The sequence below is a fragment of the Dendropsophus ebraccatus genome, chromosome 2 (assembly GCF_027789765.1).
Source record: "Dendropsophus ebraccatus isolate aDenEbr1 chromosome 2, aDenEbr1.pat, whole genome shotgun sequence".
NCBI classification, from domain to species: Eukaryota; Metazoa; Chordata; class Amphibia; order Anura; family Hylidae; genus Dendropsophus; species Dendropsophus ebraccatus.
In genome coordinates, this window is record NC_091455.1 from 97,939,111 (window position 1) to 97,957,082 (window position 17,972).

Below are 17,972 nucleotides of genomic sequence, written 5' to 3' on the forward strand. Positions count from 1 at the left end.
AATCAGACCTGAAAAAGGTTATACTGTGCCAACACAAGAATGGTGCATGCACCTCTTAATAAATCTGACTGCGTGGGGGCGGGGCTTTATTTTAATTTATTAATACATAATAAACAATACAAATTTTCTCCTGATTTTGTACCTTGTATCTTCAGTTACATCGACATCAGGGGTAAGAAGATAGGCTTTTTCTGATTTTAGTGATCCAATTATCTTTTGACCTTTTTCATGAATTTTCATTCCCAAAAGCAGCTCAAAGCCTTTTTCATCACGGGATGCCACAGGTATTCGAGTGGGACATACTGATTCTGTAGGAAAATATATTTATTAAAAGTCTTTTATGTAATTCATTGTAAAGTAATGCCATAAAACTTCATTATAGAATTGCTTTAGCATTATCAAAGATTTTACATATACTATTGTTAGTTTACAATTATTGTTACTTACACACTTACCCAACATGCCATGTAGGCACAACTGTAAGGAGTTATTCTATTTGTACTTATAAATCCCCAAAAGTATATGTAATGCACAATGAGAGTAGGAGTATAAAAGACAAGGTGTATACAAAAGTAATAATCTTTATTGACCAAATATCACATAAACCAGCAAATGTCCCAAGACCATCATAAAAGAACTAATAAAATGCAAAAAAAAAAAACACAGCAGAAAGACAATACCAAAGAAATACAAAAATGGCAGTGACTAAAAGATGGTAAATACCACTGTTTGGGGAAAGGTGAAATAAATTGGGGTCCATGTTCTCAGATTCTCAGTGTTGCACTAGATGGGCAGCCATATACCGTTATTTATTTGGTGTTGGGGGCAGGCTTTAGGCACGTTTAGCCTCATTGCAGGTTCTAAGAGCAGGTTTAACAGTGGAAGATCAGCTATTATACTGACAGATGATCTCCCACGATGCTATTGCATATCTTTATGCTGATCCCGCCATAAAAAGCCAATAGAATCAGAATAAGTCCCATTAGTGACCGTTATAGAAAGCCTTATCAGGAGTCCCTTAAGAGTTAAAGGGAAACATATCTAGAGATTCGTTACTGGAATGTTCTTTTAGTTAAAAGTGATACTGGAGAATGTCTACAGTCAGAAGATGTCACCTGGGAGTCATTGGATAATTGTTGTGCATTCTGCCTATGAATACGTCTTATCATGGCTGTAATCTCTTGTATAGTCACTGTATAGCAATTATTTTTTATTTTGATGGTATATAGGAAGCACTCATCTTTACCTGACTTAAAGAGCCTTCTCCTAACTATGTCCTAAGTTTTCAAGTAAATGAATTTGGATGGTGGTGGGCGGGAATTTGTCTATAACACCAAATACCTTGTCCCAGACCCAGTGTCATTTATGCCAAATTTTGACCCTACCACTTACTGAAGTACAATACAAGATTGCTCAAGCAACATTTCTTCTAATTTTCAGCTGTCTAGTGTCTTGAGCATGAGAAATGCAATCAGATGTGGTTTTCTGTTCTCTATCCACTTGAAGTTTTCACACGTGAGTTCAGGTTTTTACATACCATTGTACATCATAAATATATTAGCTACCAAAGCCTTCAGGCCAGCCTAGATCAGTCTAACCATTCTCCTCTGACCAGAGATTTAACTAGAGGCTAAAAGGGCTCTGGTGCAAAAGTTCACCTTGAACCACCCCCCATTTTTAAGAAAAAACAAGCATGACCATTAATGAGATAACTGTAAGCAGTCAAAACAAATTGCTTCGACTTGTATATGTGAGATGCTTTCATTCATTTCAACTTGAGGAAGCAATAAAGATTGAAGAACTTAATACTACATGTGTGGACCTGAAAGCGTTTCCTGTCCTGTCCTTCTCAAGGATGGAAGGTCCTGCATAAACACAAGTTATGGATAATCTGGATTGTGTGTATGCACTTATATGCTGAAGATTTTCTGCATGCAAACCTTTCTTACTTATGACTTTCAATGGGAGGAACAACTTCAGGTTTTTCCTGAGACAGCTAGAATTGGCCCTATTGAGTAAAGTGCTTATTATTATTATACAACCATCAGCCTGTGTAACGCCTGGAGTAGTGGATCCACTGGACCGTCACTAGCGATGGCACTAACCTCACCAGGGAGTGGAGTCTAAGGGGCCGCTGGTTTTCACCAGAGCCCGCCACAAGGCTGGATGGTCTTGCTGCGGCAGGCGACCCCCAGGTCGCTACCCCTGGCTTGATTGCTAGTGACGTCAGGCGAGGCGTGGCAGGAGCAGTAGGCAGGAGATAGTGCAGGCAGAGGTCTGTAGGCGTGATCGCAGGTGGCGGACAGGACTCAGGAACAACGGGAAGGCAGCGGGCAAGGACTAGGGACAAGGACTGCGGACAGGAACAAGGGACAAGGACTAAGGTCAGGAACAACAGGGAGCTGGGCCAAACGCTATGGGAAGCATGTAGAGGCTCCAACACCTGTAATGGGGCAGGGCTGGAATTATAGCAGAGTGTGATGTGCAGCAACCAATTAGGGCGGACTGCCCCTTTAAATCTGAGACAGCCGGCGCGCGCACCCTAGGAGGTGGGGACGCGCGCGCCGGCCGGCACAGCGGTTGACAGGAGCGGGGCGAGGTAAGGCGCCCCCCGGGGCTGAACTAGTAGCGGCGCCGGGTCCCTGCACATGGACCCCGGCGGCTGCATGGAGAGGTCGCGGCGGCGGCCCGGAGCACGGGACGCCGCAGCGGCCGTGAAACCCTGAAAGGTGATTTTGCTTAAAGGGACAACTCCTTTAAGGGACTTCTACCCTCAGTACTACAATCATTGATAAATCTGTACTCTCCCTGGGCTGCTGCATATGTATTTAATTAGTTAGATAGCTGTTAGGTCAGTGAGGCACATGATACCTATCATATATCTATCTGTGCTCCCAGAAGGTAGAAAAATGCTCTTATTCTATAGAGTGAAGAGTAAAAGAGTCTTTGCCAAGCTCCTGAAGTGCAGCAAGCTGTAACACCTCCTTACTCCCACCTTCCATACCTGACCCTGCTTGGGATTCAGCTTTCAGGTGTCAATCATGCAGGGAGGGGGAGAGAGCTTAGAGCAGATCAGGGGCTTGGAAAAGCCTCTTTGACTCCTTGTACCAAAAAATAGCATTTTCTATATCCTGGAAGCACAGATGGATATACGAGAGCTACCTTATGTCTCCTTGACCTAACAGGTATCTAACAGTGACCTGAGTTTTGAAGGTGAATTTCAGCTGACAGATTACCCTTAAATACAGAAATTAGACCGTCGACCACAAAAGGAATAGGGACCAATACAATGGCAGTCAGTACAGTTGCGTGGAATAGTGTGTAGAAGTTATATATATATATTCTATAGGTAGCATTATGGGGCCTAATTCAAGAAATATATTAGTGTCTGACCTCATATATATCTATACAGCCCAACATATCATGCAATGCTATACATTGTAGACTTTACATTACAACCAATGCCCAGTGAAAATAAAAAGCCCAGCTTATTCGCTGCAATACCAGTCAGGATGATCACATCCAACGTGAAAGGTTTTGTATTTAATTGAGCAATTCTACTGTTATGTTTGCTATATATTTTGACATGTCTGGAGCTGGGCATATACCAGGTCTGTGACTTATGAATGTTAAACAAACAAGGGCTGTATTTTAACTTTACAATTCATAATTTCATAGGTGTCCTGTAATACATCAGGTGTTAAACATGAGCCACAGACATGTATTTGTGGTCTTTATTCTATGGGGACGATGACGTTATTGAGTTCCTCTTCTAAATATTATCTTTTTAACTTTCAAAGAAATGTTGGAAGTGCCAAATGGGAATTGTTGAGTGGTAAAGATCGGGTTTTCAGTGTGGAAAAGAAAATCTGAAAATATAGTGCACACACTTTATATACATACACTCACCGGCCACTTTATTAGGTACACCTGTCCAACTGCACGTTACCACTTAATTTCTAATCAGCCAATCACATGGCGGCATTTAGGCATGTAGACATGGTCAAGACAATCTCCTGCAGTTCAAACCAAACATCAGTATGGGGAAGAAAGGTGATTTGAGTGCCTTTGAACGTGGCATGGTTGTGGGTGCCAGAAGGGCTGGTCTGAGTATTTCAGAAACTGCTGATCTACTGGGATTTTCACGCACAACCATCTCTAGGGTTTACAAAGAATGGTCCGAAAAAGAAAAAACATCCAGTGAGCGACAGTTCTGTGGGCGGAAATGCCTTGTTGATGCCAGAGGTCAGAGGAGAATAGGCAGACTGGTTCGAGCTGATAGAAAGGCAACAGTGACTCAAATAGCCAACCGTTACAACCAAGGTAGGCAGAAGAGCATCTCTGAACGCAAAGTACGTCAAACTTTGAGGCAGATGGGCTACAGCAGCAGAAGACGACCCGTTACTAGAATGGTGTACCTAATAAAGTGGCCGGTGGGTGTACACTGCCGTTCAAAAGTTTGGGGTCACCCAAACAATTTTGTGTTTTCCATGAAAAGTCACACTTCTTCACCACCATACGTTGTGAAATGAATAGAAAATAGACTCAAGACATTGACAAGGTTAGAAATAATGATTTGTATTTGAAATAACATTGTTTTTACATCAAACTTTGCTTTCGTCAAAGAATCCTTCTTTTGCAGCAATTACAGCATTGCACACCTTTGGCATTCTAGCTAATAATCTGTTGAGGTAAGCTAGAGAAATTGCACCCCACGCTTCTAGAAGCAGCTCCCACAAGTTGGATTGGTTGAATGGGCACTTCTGGCGTACCATACGGTCAAGCTGCTCCCACAACAGCTCAATGGGGTTCAGATCTGGTGACTGCGCTGGCCACTCCATTACCGATAGAATACCAGCTGCCTGCTTCTGCTGTAAATAGTTCTTGCACAATTTGGAGGTGTGTTTAGGGTGATTGTCCTGTTGTAGGATGAAATTGGCTCCAATCAAGCGCTGTCCACTGGGTATGGCATGGCGTTGCAAAATTGAGTAATAGCCTTCCTTATTCAGAATCCCTTTTACCCTGTACAAATCTCCCACCTTACCAGCACCAAAGCAACCCCAGACCATCACATTACCCCCACCATGCTTAACAGATGGCGTCAGGCATTCTTCCAGCATTCCTAATCTTGCACGGATCATTTGTTCTGCATCTCACAAACGTTCTTCTTTGTGATCCAAACACCTCAAACTTGGATTCATCCGTCCACAACACTTTTTTCCAGTCTTCCTCTGTCCAATGTCTGTGTTCTTTTGCCCATGGTAATCTTTTTCTTTTATTGGCCAGTCTCAGATATGGCTTTTTCTTTGCCACTCTGCCCTGAAGGCCAAAATCCTGCAGCCGTCTCTTCACTGTAGATGTTGACACTGGTGTTTTGCGGGTACTATTTAATGAAGATGCCAGTTGGGGACCTGTGAGGCATCTGTTTCTCAAACTAGAGACTCTAATGTGCTTATCTTCTTGCTTAGTTGTGCAACGCGGCCTCCCACTTCTTTTTTTACTCTAGTTAGAGCCTGTTTGTGCTGTCCTCTGAAGGGAGTAGTACACACCGTTGAAGGAATTCTTCAATTTCTTAGCAATTTCTCGCATGGAATAGCCTTCATTTCTAAGAACAAGAATAGACTGTCGAGTTTCAGATGAAAGTTCTCTTTTTCTGGCCATTTTGAGCGTTTATCCCCTTAAAGGGGTAGTCCACCCAAAATTTTTTTCTTTCAAATCAACTGCTGCCATGAAGTGACAGAGATTTGTAATTTACTTCTATTAAAAAATCTCAAGCCTTCCAGTACTTATCAGCTGCTGTATGCCCAACAGGAAGTTGTATTATTTCCAGTCTGGAGAGCAGGAGGGGTTTTCTATGGGGATTTGCTCCTGCTTTGGACAGTTCCTGACATGGACAGAGGAGGCAACAGAGAGCACTGGGTCAGACAGGAAAGAAAACACTACTTCCTGCTGGACATACAGCAGCTAATAAGTACTGGAAGACTTAAGATTTTTTAATAGAAGTGAATTACAAATCTCTGGCACTTTATGGCACCAGTTGATTTGAAAGAAAAAATTTTTGGGTGGACTACCCCTTTAAGGACAGAGCCAATTTCGATTTTTTCGTTTTCGTTTTTTCCTCCTTGTGCTTAAAAGGCCATAGCACTTGCATTTTTCCACCTAGAAACCCGCATAAGCCCTTATTTTTTGCGTCACTAATTGTACTTTGCAATGACAGGCTGAATTTTTGCATAAAGTACACTGCGAAACCAGAAAAAAATTCAAAGTGTGGTGAAATTGAAAAAAAAACGCATTTTGTTTATTTGGGGGGAATGTGTTTTTACGCCATTCGCCCTGGGGTAAAACTGACTTGTTATGCATGTTCCTCAAGTCGTTACGATTAAAACGATATGTAACATGTATAACTTATATTGTATCTGATGGCCTGTAAAAAATTCAAACCATTGTCAACAAATATACGTCACTTAAAATCGCTCCATTCCCAGGCTTATAGCGCTTTTATCCTTTGGTCTATGGGGCTGTGTCAGGTGTCAGGTGTCAGGTGTCAGGTGTCAGGTTTTTTGCACCATGATGTGTTCTTTCTATCGGTACCTTGATTGCGCATATACGACTTTTTGATCACTTTTTATTACAATTTTTCTTGATTTGATGCGACCAAAAATGCGCAATTTTGCACTTTGGGATTTTTTGGCGCTGACGAGATTAGGAATGTGATAAATTAATAGTTCAGGCGATTACACACGCGGCGATAGCAAACATGTTTATTTATTTATTTATTTGTTTACTTTTATTAATAACCTGGGAAAAGGGGGGTGATTCAGACTTTTATTAGGGGAGGGGGCTTTTTTACTATTAACAACACTTTTTTTTTTCTTTTACACTTATACTAGAAGCCCCCCTGGGGGACTTCTAGTATATACACTTTGATCTCTTATAGAGATCTCTGCAGCATAGATATGCTGCAGAGATCCATGAGATAGGCACTCGTTTACTTCTGGCTGCCGCAGCCGGAAGTGAACGAGTGCCGAGCCAGGGACGGCGCCATCTTGGAGCGGTCCCCGGCCGGCTTCAGTTACGGAAATCGCTCCTCCGGGATAACATCCCGGAGGAGCGATCTCCCCACTAGACACCAGGGATGACGCTGCGTCCGGTAATCGGATGCAGCCGTCAACTTTGACAGCTGCATCTGATTACTGTATTAGCGGGCACGGCGATCGGACCGTGCCCGCTAATACCTGCGGTCCCGGGCTACAAGCGACACCCAGGACCGCCGCGGTTCAGAGCGCGGCCGCCGCGCGGCCCCGCTCTGAACGTCCCTAACGGCATCAGGGCGTAAATATACGCCTTATGTCGTTAAGGGGTTAAATGACCCCACAAATGTGATGCTCCAGAAACACAATCTGCTCAAAGGAAGGTCAGTTTTGTAGCTTCTGTAACGAGCTAGACTGTTTTCAGATGTGTGAACATGATTGCACAAGGGTTTTCTATTCATCAATTAGCCTTCTGAGCCAATGAGCAAACACATTGTACCATTAGAACACTGGAGTGATAGTTGCTGGAAATGGGCCTCTATACACCTATGTAGATATTGCACCAAAAACCAGACATTTGCAGCTAGAATAGTCATTTACCACATTAGCAATGTATAGAGTGTATTTGTTTAAAGTTATCTTCATTGAAAAGTACAGTGCTTTTCCTTAAAAAATAAGGACACTTCAATGTGACCCCAAACTTTTGAACGGTAGTGTATGTATATTCATATAGTTTCTGCCAGAGGGCTCAGGCACACATGCTTAGAATTGGTGAAACCACCACGCACCTGGCACCATATGTAAGGATGGATTCTTCCCTAGAGTTCAGCTGTTACACAGCAGTGTAAGGCAGACCGGTGACTGGGGAACTACAAATGTGTAGGCAGAGTGCAGTGCGTATATGGACAGGTCAGCACCCCCCCCCCAGTAGTCCCTCAAGCCGCAACTACAAGCTTTACCTCCTCGAGTAACTGTCAAAAACTTTCTAAATCTCTGAAGTCCCTCCTTTCACTCAAAAGGGAACTTGCTGGCAACCACTTCGCTTGCTCAAAACTGAGCGTGTAAACTTGGTCATTGAAAAACTACTGTACTGCTCCTTTAAGAAACTGCTAAGTAAACCTGTTTAAGTTATTCTGGACTCTGTGCCTTTCTTACTTGAATTATCACACTACAGGGGACACTAGGACAACCTTTTAACTTTTGCCTTATCATACCATCAGCCCTTGCAAGTAACGCCTAGCACCCCTGGGTTACTACATGTATATGAACATAGGTTTAAAGGAGTTTGTAGGGACTTGCATTTTGCTAACTCAATAGGTTTGCATTATAGATACCTTTAAATATTAGAAATTTTAATTTTTATGTACCATTAAAATAATATAAAAATATATGTATTTTTATAAATTCAGTCTTAAATTAAAGCGTATGTACCATCAGGTACATTCGCTTTAACATGACCCACGGATAGATCGGCGGTGGCGCAGGGAAGCAGTTGCTGTGGTCCATTTTTGGGGGATTTTTCCCAAGGCCCTGGCCTGGTACCTGTGGATAAAACGGTGCCGTACACGGAAACTGGGCTGCAGTTCAAAAAATGGACCGTGGCACTGGCTTCCCTACGCCTGTGCCGATCTATCCGCGGGTCATGTTAAAGCAAATGTACCTGATGGTACATTCACTTTAAAGGATAAGTCTGGCGAAAATTTTTATGAAAGTATTGTATTGCCCCGCAAAAGTTATACAAACCCCCAAATGGTGATATCACAACCCGACTCCCAGAGCTGTGCGGGCTGTGGCTGCTGGAGAGGATGATGGCAGAGGGATGCTCAGTGTCCCCCCAGTGCCCTGTGTCCCTCAGTGTCCCCCTGCCATCATCCTCTCCAGCAGCCACAGCCCCCACAGCTCTGGGAGTCAGGTCGTGACATCACCATTTTATCCAGGAAGTGAAGCCTTGATGCAGTAGTAAGTGCAGGGAAAAAAGCACTTTATAAGCATTTCCTCTAATAAGTTTATATTGGGGGTTTGTATAACTTTTGGGGGGCAATACAATACTTTCATAAAAATTTTCGCTGGGCTTCTCCTTTAAGTCTTTTGAGTTCTCAAACCACAAGAAATACAAACAAATAATGCATCATTGTATACTTCTCTAGTATATCTGCAAACAATAATGTCAAAAACTGAGCACATGCATTCATTATTTTTGTTTTATGTCTACTGTCCTCATCATATATGACATCTATATCGTCGGGCATTACCTTCACATATCTTCTGTTGCATGGTTTCCTTAATTCTCTCTATGGTGGTGTAATCTTCTGCATACAGCACATAGTCAGTGGATGGAGAATTAGCAATTGCCACTAGTTCAGACTTGGTGATTTCCGAGCCAACTCCCACTGCAAACATAATAATGTCTTGTGCCCTGGCTTGTGCCGCAATCTCCACTACATCGTCCTGGGATTTGCCATCCGTAACTACAATGGCAATTTTGTTTTTAGCAAGATTAGTCCTTTGAGAAGATGGAAATACATTCTCAGTTGCAAATTGAATAGCTTTTCCTGTCTGTGTATTTCCTCCCAAGTATTTCATGCCTTTCAGGGCACTGATCAGTTGTTGGTTTGTCCGATGTTGTCCAAGGTGAAATTCCAACCTTGGTAGATCACTGTATTGAACTACAGCCACCTGGGTGTAGGCAGGTCCAATGTCAAAGCTACTAGTGATGTTTATTAGCCAGTTCTTCGCAGTGTCAAAATCTGAGTATCCTACGCTCCAGGACCCATCGACGATGAACACTAAATCATTCACAGCTGTTCGGCAACCTGTCAACATATATACACATGCATGTCAGCTCATTTTAAGAGAAATGTAACAAAATATATCTTCCTGACATTGTTCTGTGTTCTGCTATTGTTCTTCCTGCTATTGTTCTGACTGTCCTGGATAATTGACTTGTGTACGGCTGTGTTCGCACACATTGCAGTTTCATTACTGTGCTGTCGCAGTACCACAGCTTTTTACTTAAATGATGCAGTACGGGACAGTAAAACAGCAGTACTGCAAAGAAATTGCACACGCAGCCTAATTAGGCTGGGTTCACACTACGTATATTTCAGTCAGTATTGTGGTCCTCATATTGCAACCAAAACCAGGAGTGGATTAAAAACACAAAAAGGATCTGTTCACACAATGGTGAAATTGAGTGGATGGCCGCCATATAACAGTAAATAACTGCCATTATTTCAATACAACAGCCGTTGTTTTAAAATACCAGCAAATATTTGCCATTAACCCTTTGAGGACCAGGCCCAAAATGACCCAGTGGACCGCGCAAATTTTGATCTTAGTGTTTTCGTTTTTCCCTCCTCCCCTTCTAAGAGCTCTAGCACTCTCAGTTTTCTATCTACAAGCCATGTAATGGCTTATTTGTTACAGGAATATTTGTACTGTGTAATGGCGTCTTTCATTTTACCATAACATGTATGATGGAATTCCAAATATATTATTTATGAAGATATAAATAGGTGAAATCGTAAAAAAGAATGCAATATGGTAACGTTTGGGGGGTTCCTGTGTCTACGTAATGCACTATATGGTAAAAGCGACATGATACTATTACTCTATAGTTCAGTCTGAACACAACCATATGCAGGTTACGCAGATTCTCTAATGTTATATATATATTTTTTTTATGAAATCCTTTTTTTTGGCAATTAAATATTAATAAAATGGGCCTATTGTGACGCTTATAACAGTTTTATTTTTTCACCTACGGGGCTGTATGGGGTGTCATTTTTTCCGCCATGATCTCTAGTTTTTATTAATACCATATTTGTGAAGATCGGACATTTTGATCACTTTTTATAGATTTTTTTTAATATATAATGTAACATAAAATCTGTAATCTGTGCACTTTTTCCCCTCTTTTCGTGTACGCCGTTCACCGATCACAATGACGCTTGTTACATTTTAATAGATCGGACAATTACACACGCTACGGTATATTATATGTTTATCTATTTATTTTTATATGTTTTATTTATATAATAGGATAAGGGGGGTGATTTCAACTTTTATTGGGGGAGGGGTTTTAGGGTAGTGTAATAGTGTTTTGAACTTTTTTTTTTTACACATTTAAAGTCCCTTTTGATTTCTACACTGATGATTGCTATGCCATAGGCATAGCATTGATCAGTGTTATCGTCGATCTGCTCATTGAGCCTGCCTGTGCAGGCTTAGTGCAGCAGATCGCCGATCGGACCGCACGGAGGCAGGTGAGAGACCTCCGGCGGTCCGTTTCAACGATCGGGTCCCGATCGGTAAGTGACAGTGTCACTTACACTTAAACGCGGCGTTTAGGGGTTAATGACACGCGGCAGCGCGATCGCTGCAGCGTGTCATTACCGGAGAGGTCCCGGCTGCTCACTGCAGCCGGCCCCCACCTGCTATGAAGCGCGCTCCGCTCCGGAGCACGTTCATAGGGGGAGAAACACCCAGGACGTAGAGTTACGTCCAGGGTCGTCTGGGGACAGACTTCCATGACGTAACTCTACGTCCTGGGTCGTCTAGGGGTTAAATGACGGCCATCCACTCAATTTCAACATTGTGTGAACAGAGCCTTTCTGTGTATTCAATCCACTCCTGGTTTTGGTTGGAATATGAGGACCACAATACTGACTGAAATATACGTAGTGTGAACCCAGCCTAAAAGTGCCAGAGATTAAACGATGAAGGACAAAATGTCCTTCAACATCTATTAAAAGGACCCTTAGTACAGATCGACAATTGGCAGTGAGTGGTTGCCCTATTGTTTAGGCAGCCATTGTTTTCCATTATTGCTTGTGGCTCATCCCGTTTACACACTTGCAAACTAACAATGATTTTTATGTCTGCATAAAAAAGCAGACACATAAAAAACAGGCCACAACTACACAAAGTCTTTTTCTGGCCATTTAATGTCATTTTTTTTCCTTTTCTTTTCATTTTTTGGGGTGGGGGTGGGGGAATCCGCTGCGGATCCTGGTAGTGTGAAGCTGAATGGGTCACATATACGCAGCTAAAATTTTCATTCCGCTGCCTGAATGTGACCTGGCCCTTTTAACCCCACCCCTCCTGCTACGTACATTACCTGCTCACTGCCGCGACTGCCGCGGCTTTTAGTTGGGTCCCATTAAAGGGGGCGTTCGTCCACAGGCATTTAGCCTGAGGGATTGGGAGTATATTGTATTTGTAACCCCCGGCCACAACTAGAGGGTCGAGTATTTTTTGTAGGATGTAATTCTACGTCTCCCCTGTTGCTGCTGTTTCTCTAATGATCACTGGCTGCATTTCTGAAGCTAGAACTTATTTTTACAGTATTTGATTCATATAAAACTGAATGAAAATCTAGACTAGAAAAATAACACAGCAAAAAATACAGCACAAGAGTCATAGTATATTAAATATAAATATAACATTTACCTGTACTTTGTACATCTGTGTATGACAGTTTTCCCCAAGATGATTCTGTTTTGAGAGCTATAGCCAGAACCAGTAAGGTACACAGTATTTCTATTGACATAAAAGAGTGTTTTTCCGAACTGCTCACACCCTCCTAATTACACAGATCTGCCACTCCAACATTGCGTTGTTTTTTCCAGAATTTTCAGATTTTTTTTTCTTACTTTGAGGGCCTTATTTGTTTTTGTACAACTTCTTAACTATCTTCAGCTAGCCAAAAACAACTGAACACTCATAAAACATTTGTGGGAATAAACAGTGAAATCTGCTAGATTTAACACCAGTCATTTACATGATATAATTCGGGTACAGACGGGGTGGGTCTGGTTTGAATTAGTGGCATGGATTCTACACCACAAATCCACAACAAGTTACAGAGTCCCATCCACATATTCTGGAAAAAGTCCACGTGGATCTCAGAGCATGCTGTACATCCACAGTAATCCATGATGATGATGACATTCATGGCTGCATCTGTATACACTCACCGGCCACTTTATTAGGTACACCTGTCCAACTGCACGTTACCACTTAATTTCTAATCAGCCAATCACATGGCGGCATTTAGGCATGTAGACATGGTCAAGACAATCTCCTGCAGTTCAAACCAAACATCAGTATGGGGAAGAAAGGTGATTTGAGTGCCTTTGAACGTGGCATGGTTGTGGGTGCCAGAAGGGCTGGTCTGAGTATTTCAGAAACTGCTGATCTACTGGGATTTTCACGCACAACCATCTCTAGGGTTTACAGAGAATGGTCCGAAAAAGAAAAAACATCCAGTGAGCGGCAGTTCTGTGGGCGGAAATGCCTTGTTGATGCCAGAGGTCAGAGGAGAATGGGCAGACTGGTTCGAGCTGATAGAAAGGCAGCAGTGACTCAAATAGCCAACCGTTACAACCAAGGTAGGCAAAAGAGCATCTCTGAACGCACAGTACGTCAAACTTTGAGGCAGATGGGCTACAGCAGCAGAAGACCACCCGTTACTAGAATGGTGTACCTAATAAAGTGGCCGGTGGGTGTATATGTCACTGCAGATTTGCTGTCACCCCAAGACATAATTCAGGGTGGATCCACAAATATCCAAATTATCTGGACCTGAGCTTAAATTGAATTAAGTTGGCCAACCATTTAATTCATTCCAAGGTCACATGCAGACACACTGGATAATTATAATTTACTTCTGGCTCATAAAGCGTAATGAAGAAGCTCTGCAGACATGATCCCTGTCCTTTTGATCCAGTAGGTTGACTCTCCCACCCATAACATAGAACCATATGGAGGAGCATGTGACCACAACGTCACCTTGCACTGAGGAAGAGGCTGAGTGACATTGTATAGTCACATGCTCCTCCATTGGGTGCCATGTTTTGGGCAGGAAACACAATAGAGATAATAGAAGACATTTCAACTTAGATCATGCTGGGTTTAGAGTATGTCTGGCTTTCAGTCTCAAGTGCTGTTGAAAAAGATCTGTGGATATTGAAATAGGTTGTAGGTTTGGAATCTAGGATTCAAACCACTATGAAAAGATAGTCCCTGTGTCATACAACACTCTCTTAGACCCTGCAGTCAATATAACCCAGTGTTGCAATATTGTCTAGAGTGTTCCTTAAATAACACTGTACTCCATAATATTTAAATGATAGTAGGTGACATTACTACTTATGCACATATAGTGCATCACTTGGGGAGAAGGTGCCTACCTGCTTGAGAGTCTTCATCATCATCATCTATAACTTGCCCACACATGGACTCTGTAAGTATTATTATTGTAAGAACATTTAATGCCCATGTAGATTTCATTGTATACTGAAAAGTTGTCTGAAATTTTTTTTTTCAGTGATCTGAAAAAGAATAACAGATGGAATTAGAACAGTGCAACTTTCCATATAAAGGTAGAGGTCTTATTTCTTACCACTGCCTTTTGTATCTTATGGTTGAATCGGTAGCTGCACCATCCTGTGAGATGCTACTACAATAATTGAGCACAAAACTGTTCTATGGGTAGCTTAACACATACCGACTCGCAGCGTTAATAACGCTGCGAGTCGGCTAGGTCCTGGCAGATCACTTTCACTACATACACACAACGGTCTGAACGACCGCTGCGTGTATGTAATTCTGCCGGCCGCTCAACCCCTTCAGCTGCCGCCAAGCTCCCGCTCTGTATACATTACCTGTCCCCGCTGCACGAGTCCCGGAGTACTGCTCTCCCGCCCGGCCAATCAGTGGCTGCGGCAGGGCAACACACTGATAGGCCGGGCGGGAGAGCAGTACGCCGGGACCCGTACAGCGAGGAGAGGTAATGTATATAGAGCAGGAGCGGAGCGGGAGCTTGGCGGCAGCTGAAGGGGTTAAGCGGCCGGCAGAATTACATACACGCAGCGGTCGTTCAGACCGCTGTGTGTATGTAGTGAAAGTGATCTGCCAGGACCTAGCCGACTCAGTACGTGCTACCCTAAAGTTAAATTGTCACAATCAAAAGTTAGTTTCACTTGCACAGACAAGCGTTTTCCATGTAAAGTAAAATCAAGAAATATAATTATAGGACTATTCTTTTCAAATAGACATGGCCAATCTCAGTATTCCTGACCAATGAATATTTTACCTTCTCAGCAAATTACTATCTAATAAAGACTTTTTTTTGAATTGCAGTATGATTCATGGTTTTCTTGCTAAATAAATTCTACAATAGCCTAGAGTAATAGCATCTGATTTATGACCATTATTTCAACATTCTCAAAGGTTCACAGAAAACCTTCAGGTTCTTGGTATTCAATTGGTGCAGGCATTTGTAGTAGCACATAAGGCCTGTACTAGGTGATGGATTGATTTATGGTGGAGGTGAGGGGAAGAGGTTTGCACAGCATACTATTTTAGGCCACTTCAATAGGTATACAAGCTAGAGCCTGTCCATCTAAGGTTCCCAAACAAACCATGCACTAAATAATTATGCTAAAAATAACATTTCAGCCTTTAGTCCCATACAATATGTGAACAGATTGCCCATTGTTTTAGGAATACAGTGAACATTTGCTGAGGTTAAAGGTTATATTTTCTCCTATTTTTTTTTCCATTAGCTATTTCAGAATTTCAGAGGAATTGAAAACCACCATGGGAGTGGCATCACACTAGGCATTTAAAAAGAAAAGCCAATCAAAACCAAGAATTAATGCATGGTATTTTTTGGCTAAAGGAAAAAAAAATAGTAAAGATGCCCATTCTTCTTGCCAAAAAGCCTCCAGTTCCTGTAAATTCTTAAACTTTCTTGCATGAACTGCACGTTTGAGATGGCCACTCCAGAACCTTCACTTTGTTCTGCTGTAGCCAATGACAGGCCAGTCATGATAACCAAAATCATCCAAATGACCCTGATCAAAAGTTCACATACCCTGGTGATTTTGGCCTGATAAGATGCACAGAAGCGGACACAAATTAAAAAAAATTTTGTCCACAGCTGCCAGGAAAATTGTTTGGGATGCAAATAAAAACTCTCTGAAAAATAGCGGTTTGGCTATTTCAAGATACACAATAAGGAAGCATTTGAAGAAAAATAGGCTGCATGGTTGAGTCGCTATAAGAAAGCTATTAAAGCGGAAATGCCACAAAGTATCTTACCTACAATATGCCAAACAGCACAGAGACAATCTTTTAAAACTTCTGGAACAAAGTAATTTAGAGTGATGAGGCCAAAATAAACTTTTTGGCCACAACCCTAAAAGTTACATTTGGAGAGATGTCAACAAGGCCTATAATGAATATGATGAAAGGAACACCATTCCTACTGTAAAGCACCGAGATAGATCGCTGATGTTTTGGGGATGTGTAAGCTACAAAGGCACAGGAAACTTGACTAAAGTTAAAGAAACGATGAATGCAGCACATTATCAACAAACACTGGAGGAAAATTTACACTCATCAGCCCAGAAGCTGCGCATGGGATGTACTTGGACATTTCAATATGACAATGATCCAAAACACAAGGCCAAGTCGACCTGTCATTAGCTACTGCAAGAGGGAAGATAAGTCTGGACAACAGCTATTACCCTGACCCTGCCACAGACCCACAAAATTCTTTCCACTTTACCACACAGGAGAGCTGAGCAGCCAAAAAATGTAATTTAACCCCTTCGGGACCAGGCTAATTTTCGTTTTTTGCATTTCATTTTTTCATTCTTGTGCTTAAAAGGCCATGGCACTTGCATTTTTACACCTACAGACCCACATGAGCCCTTATTTTTTGCGTCACTAATTGTACTTTGCAATGACAGGCTGAACTTTTGCATAAAATATGCTGCGAAACCAGAAAAAAATTATATGCGCAGTGAAATTGAAAAAAAAATAATTTATTTATAACATGGTAAAAGGGGGGTGATTCTGACTTTTATTAGGGGAGGGGGCTTTTTATTAATAACATCACTTTTTTTAAACTTTTACACTTATACTAGAAGCCCCCCTTCTAGTATAAGTGCACTGATCACTTATTGATCCATGCTGTATATAGTTATACAGCATAGATCGATGAGATAGGCACTCGTTAGCTTTCGGCTGCTGCAGCTGAAAACAAACGGGTGCCGATCCGGGATCAGCGCCATCTTGGCGGAGACCCCGTCCGGCACCACACACGGAGATCCCGGAGCGATCTCCGCCACTAGACACCAGGGAAGCGCTGGATCCGGGAATCGGATGCAGCTGTCATCTTTGACAGCTGCATCTGATTACCTTATTAGCGGGCACAGTGTTCGGACAGTGCGCGCTCATAGCCACGGCCCTGGGCTACATGAGGCACCCGGGACCGCGGCGGTTAAGAGCGGGGTCGCCGCGCCCTGAACGCCCGCACCCGTGCGAGGACGTACAGTTACGTCCTCGTGCAGGAAAGGGTTAAAGTTTGGGCGATTGAACGGCCCTTTCTTCCATCTTTTAGTTAGCCCCTTTTTTCCAAATCAAACCATTACAAAGATTTTTAATAGTCTTAAATATTTTTATCCCTATCCATCCTGGGCTATTAGATAGCAAATACAATACCTAGTGGAGAACTATGATTTTAATGAGGCTTACCCTCACAGTGATTCTGAGGGGAAACCTGTCCCAAATGCTGATTTTCCCATAATTACCCTTCCCTTCCTTTTTCCCTTAATTAACCCCTTAATTACTGGGGCCGTGTTCTCTTTAATATATTTATCCATACCTAATGCCATTATGATCCCTAAATACTTAATGGGTTTATCAACTTACTACCAACTATCCATATACCCCCTGTCTTTGTCATCAAACAGCAGCATTGAGGACCTACTCTAGTTGATAGCAAATCCTTGGTACGATCAAAATTTTTCAATTACCCCTTTTGCTTTACTAATTTCCTCAGTGTTCCTAAAGATTTTAGCTAGTGGTTCAATTGCTATCACGAACAGGAGGGGAGAGAGGGGACAGCCTTGTCTCATACCCCTAGAT

At 42.3% G+C, this 17,972-nt stretch overlaps 1 protein-coding gene across 1 annotated transcript in view; it reads right to left on the reverse strand.

Annotated features, from left to right (window-relative positions):
- The window catches only part of LOC138784155 (collagen alpha-1(XXI) chain-like), an 88,754-nt gene extending 74,482 nt beyond the window's left edge, over positions 1–14,272 (reverse strand). The window contains exons 1-3 of the mRNA XM_069959668.1: positions 14,225–14,272; positions 9,284–9,844; positions 143–308 (exon numbers count right to left, since the gene is read on the reverse strand). Of these exons, the coding sequence (XP_069815769.1) occupies positions 143–308; positions 9,284–9,844; positions 14,225–14,270 (773 nt within the window). The 5' untranslated portion in view covers positions 14,271–14,272. The remainder of the gene's footprint in view (positions 1–142; positions 309–9,283; positions 9,845–14,224) is intronic.
- Positions 14,273–17,972: the final 3,700 nt, after the last annotated feature.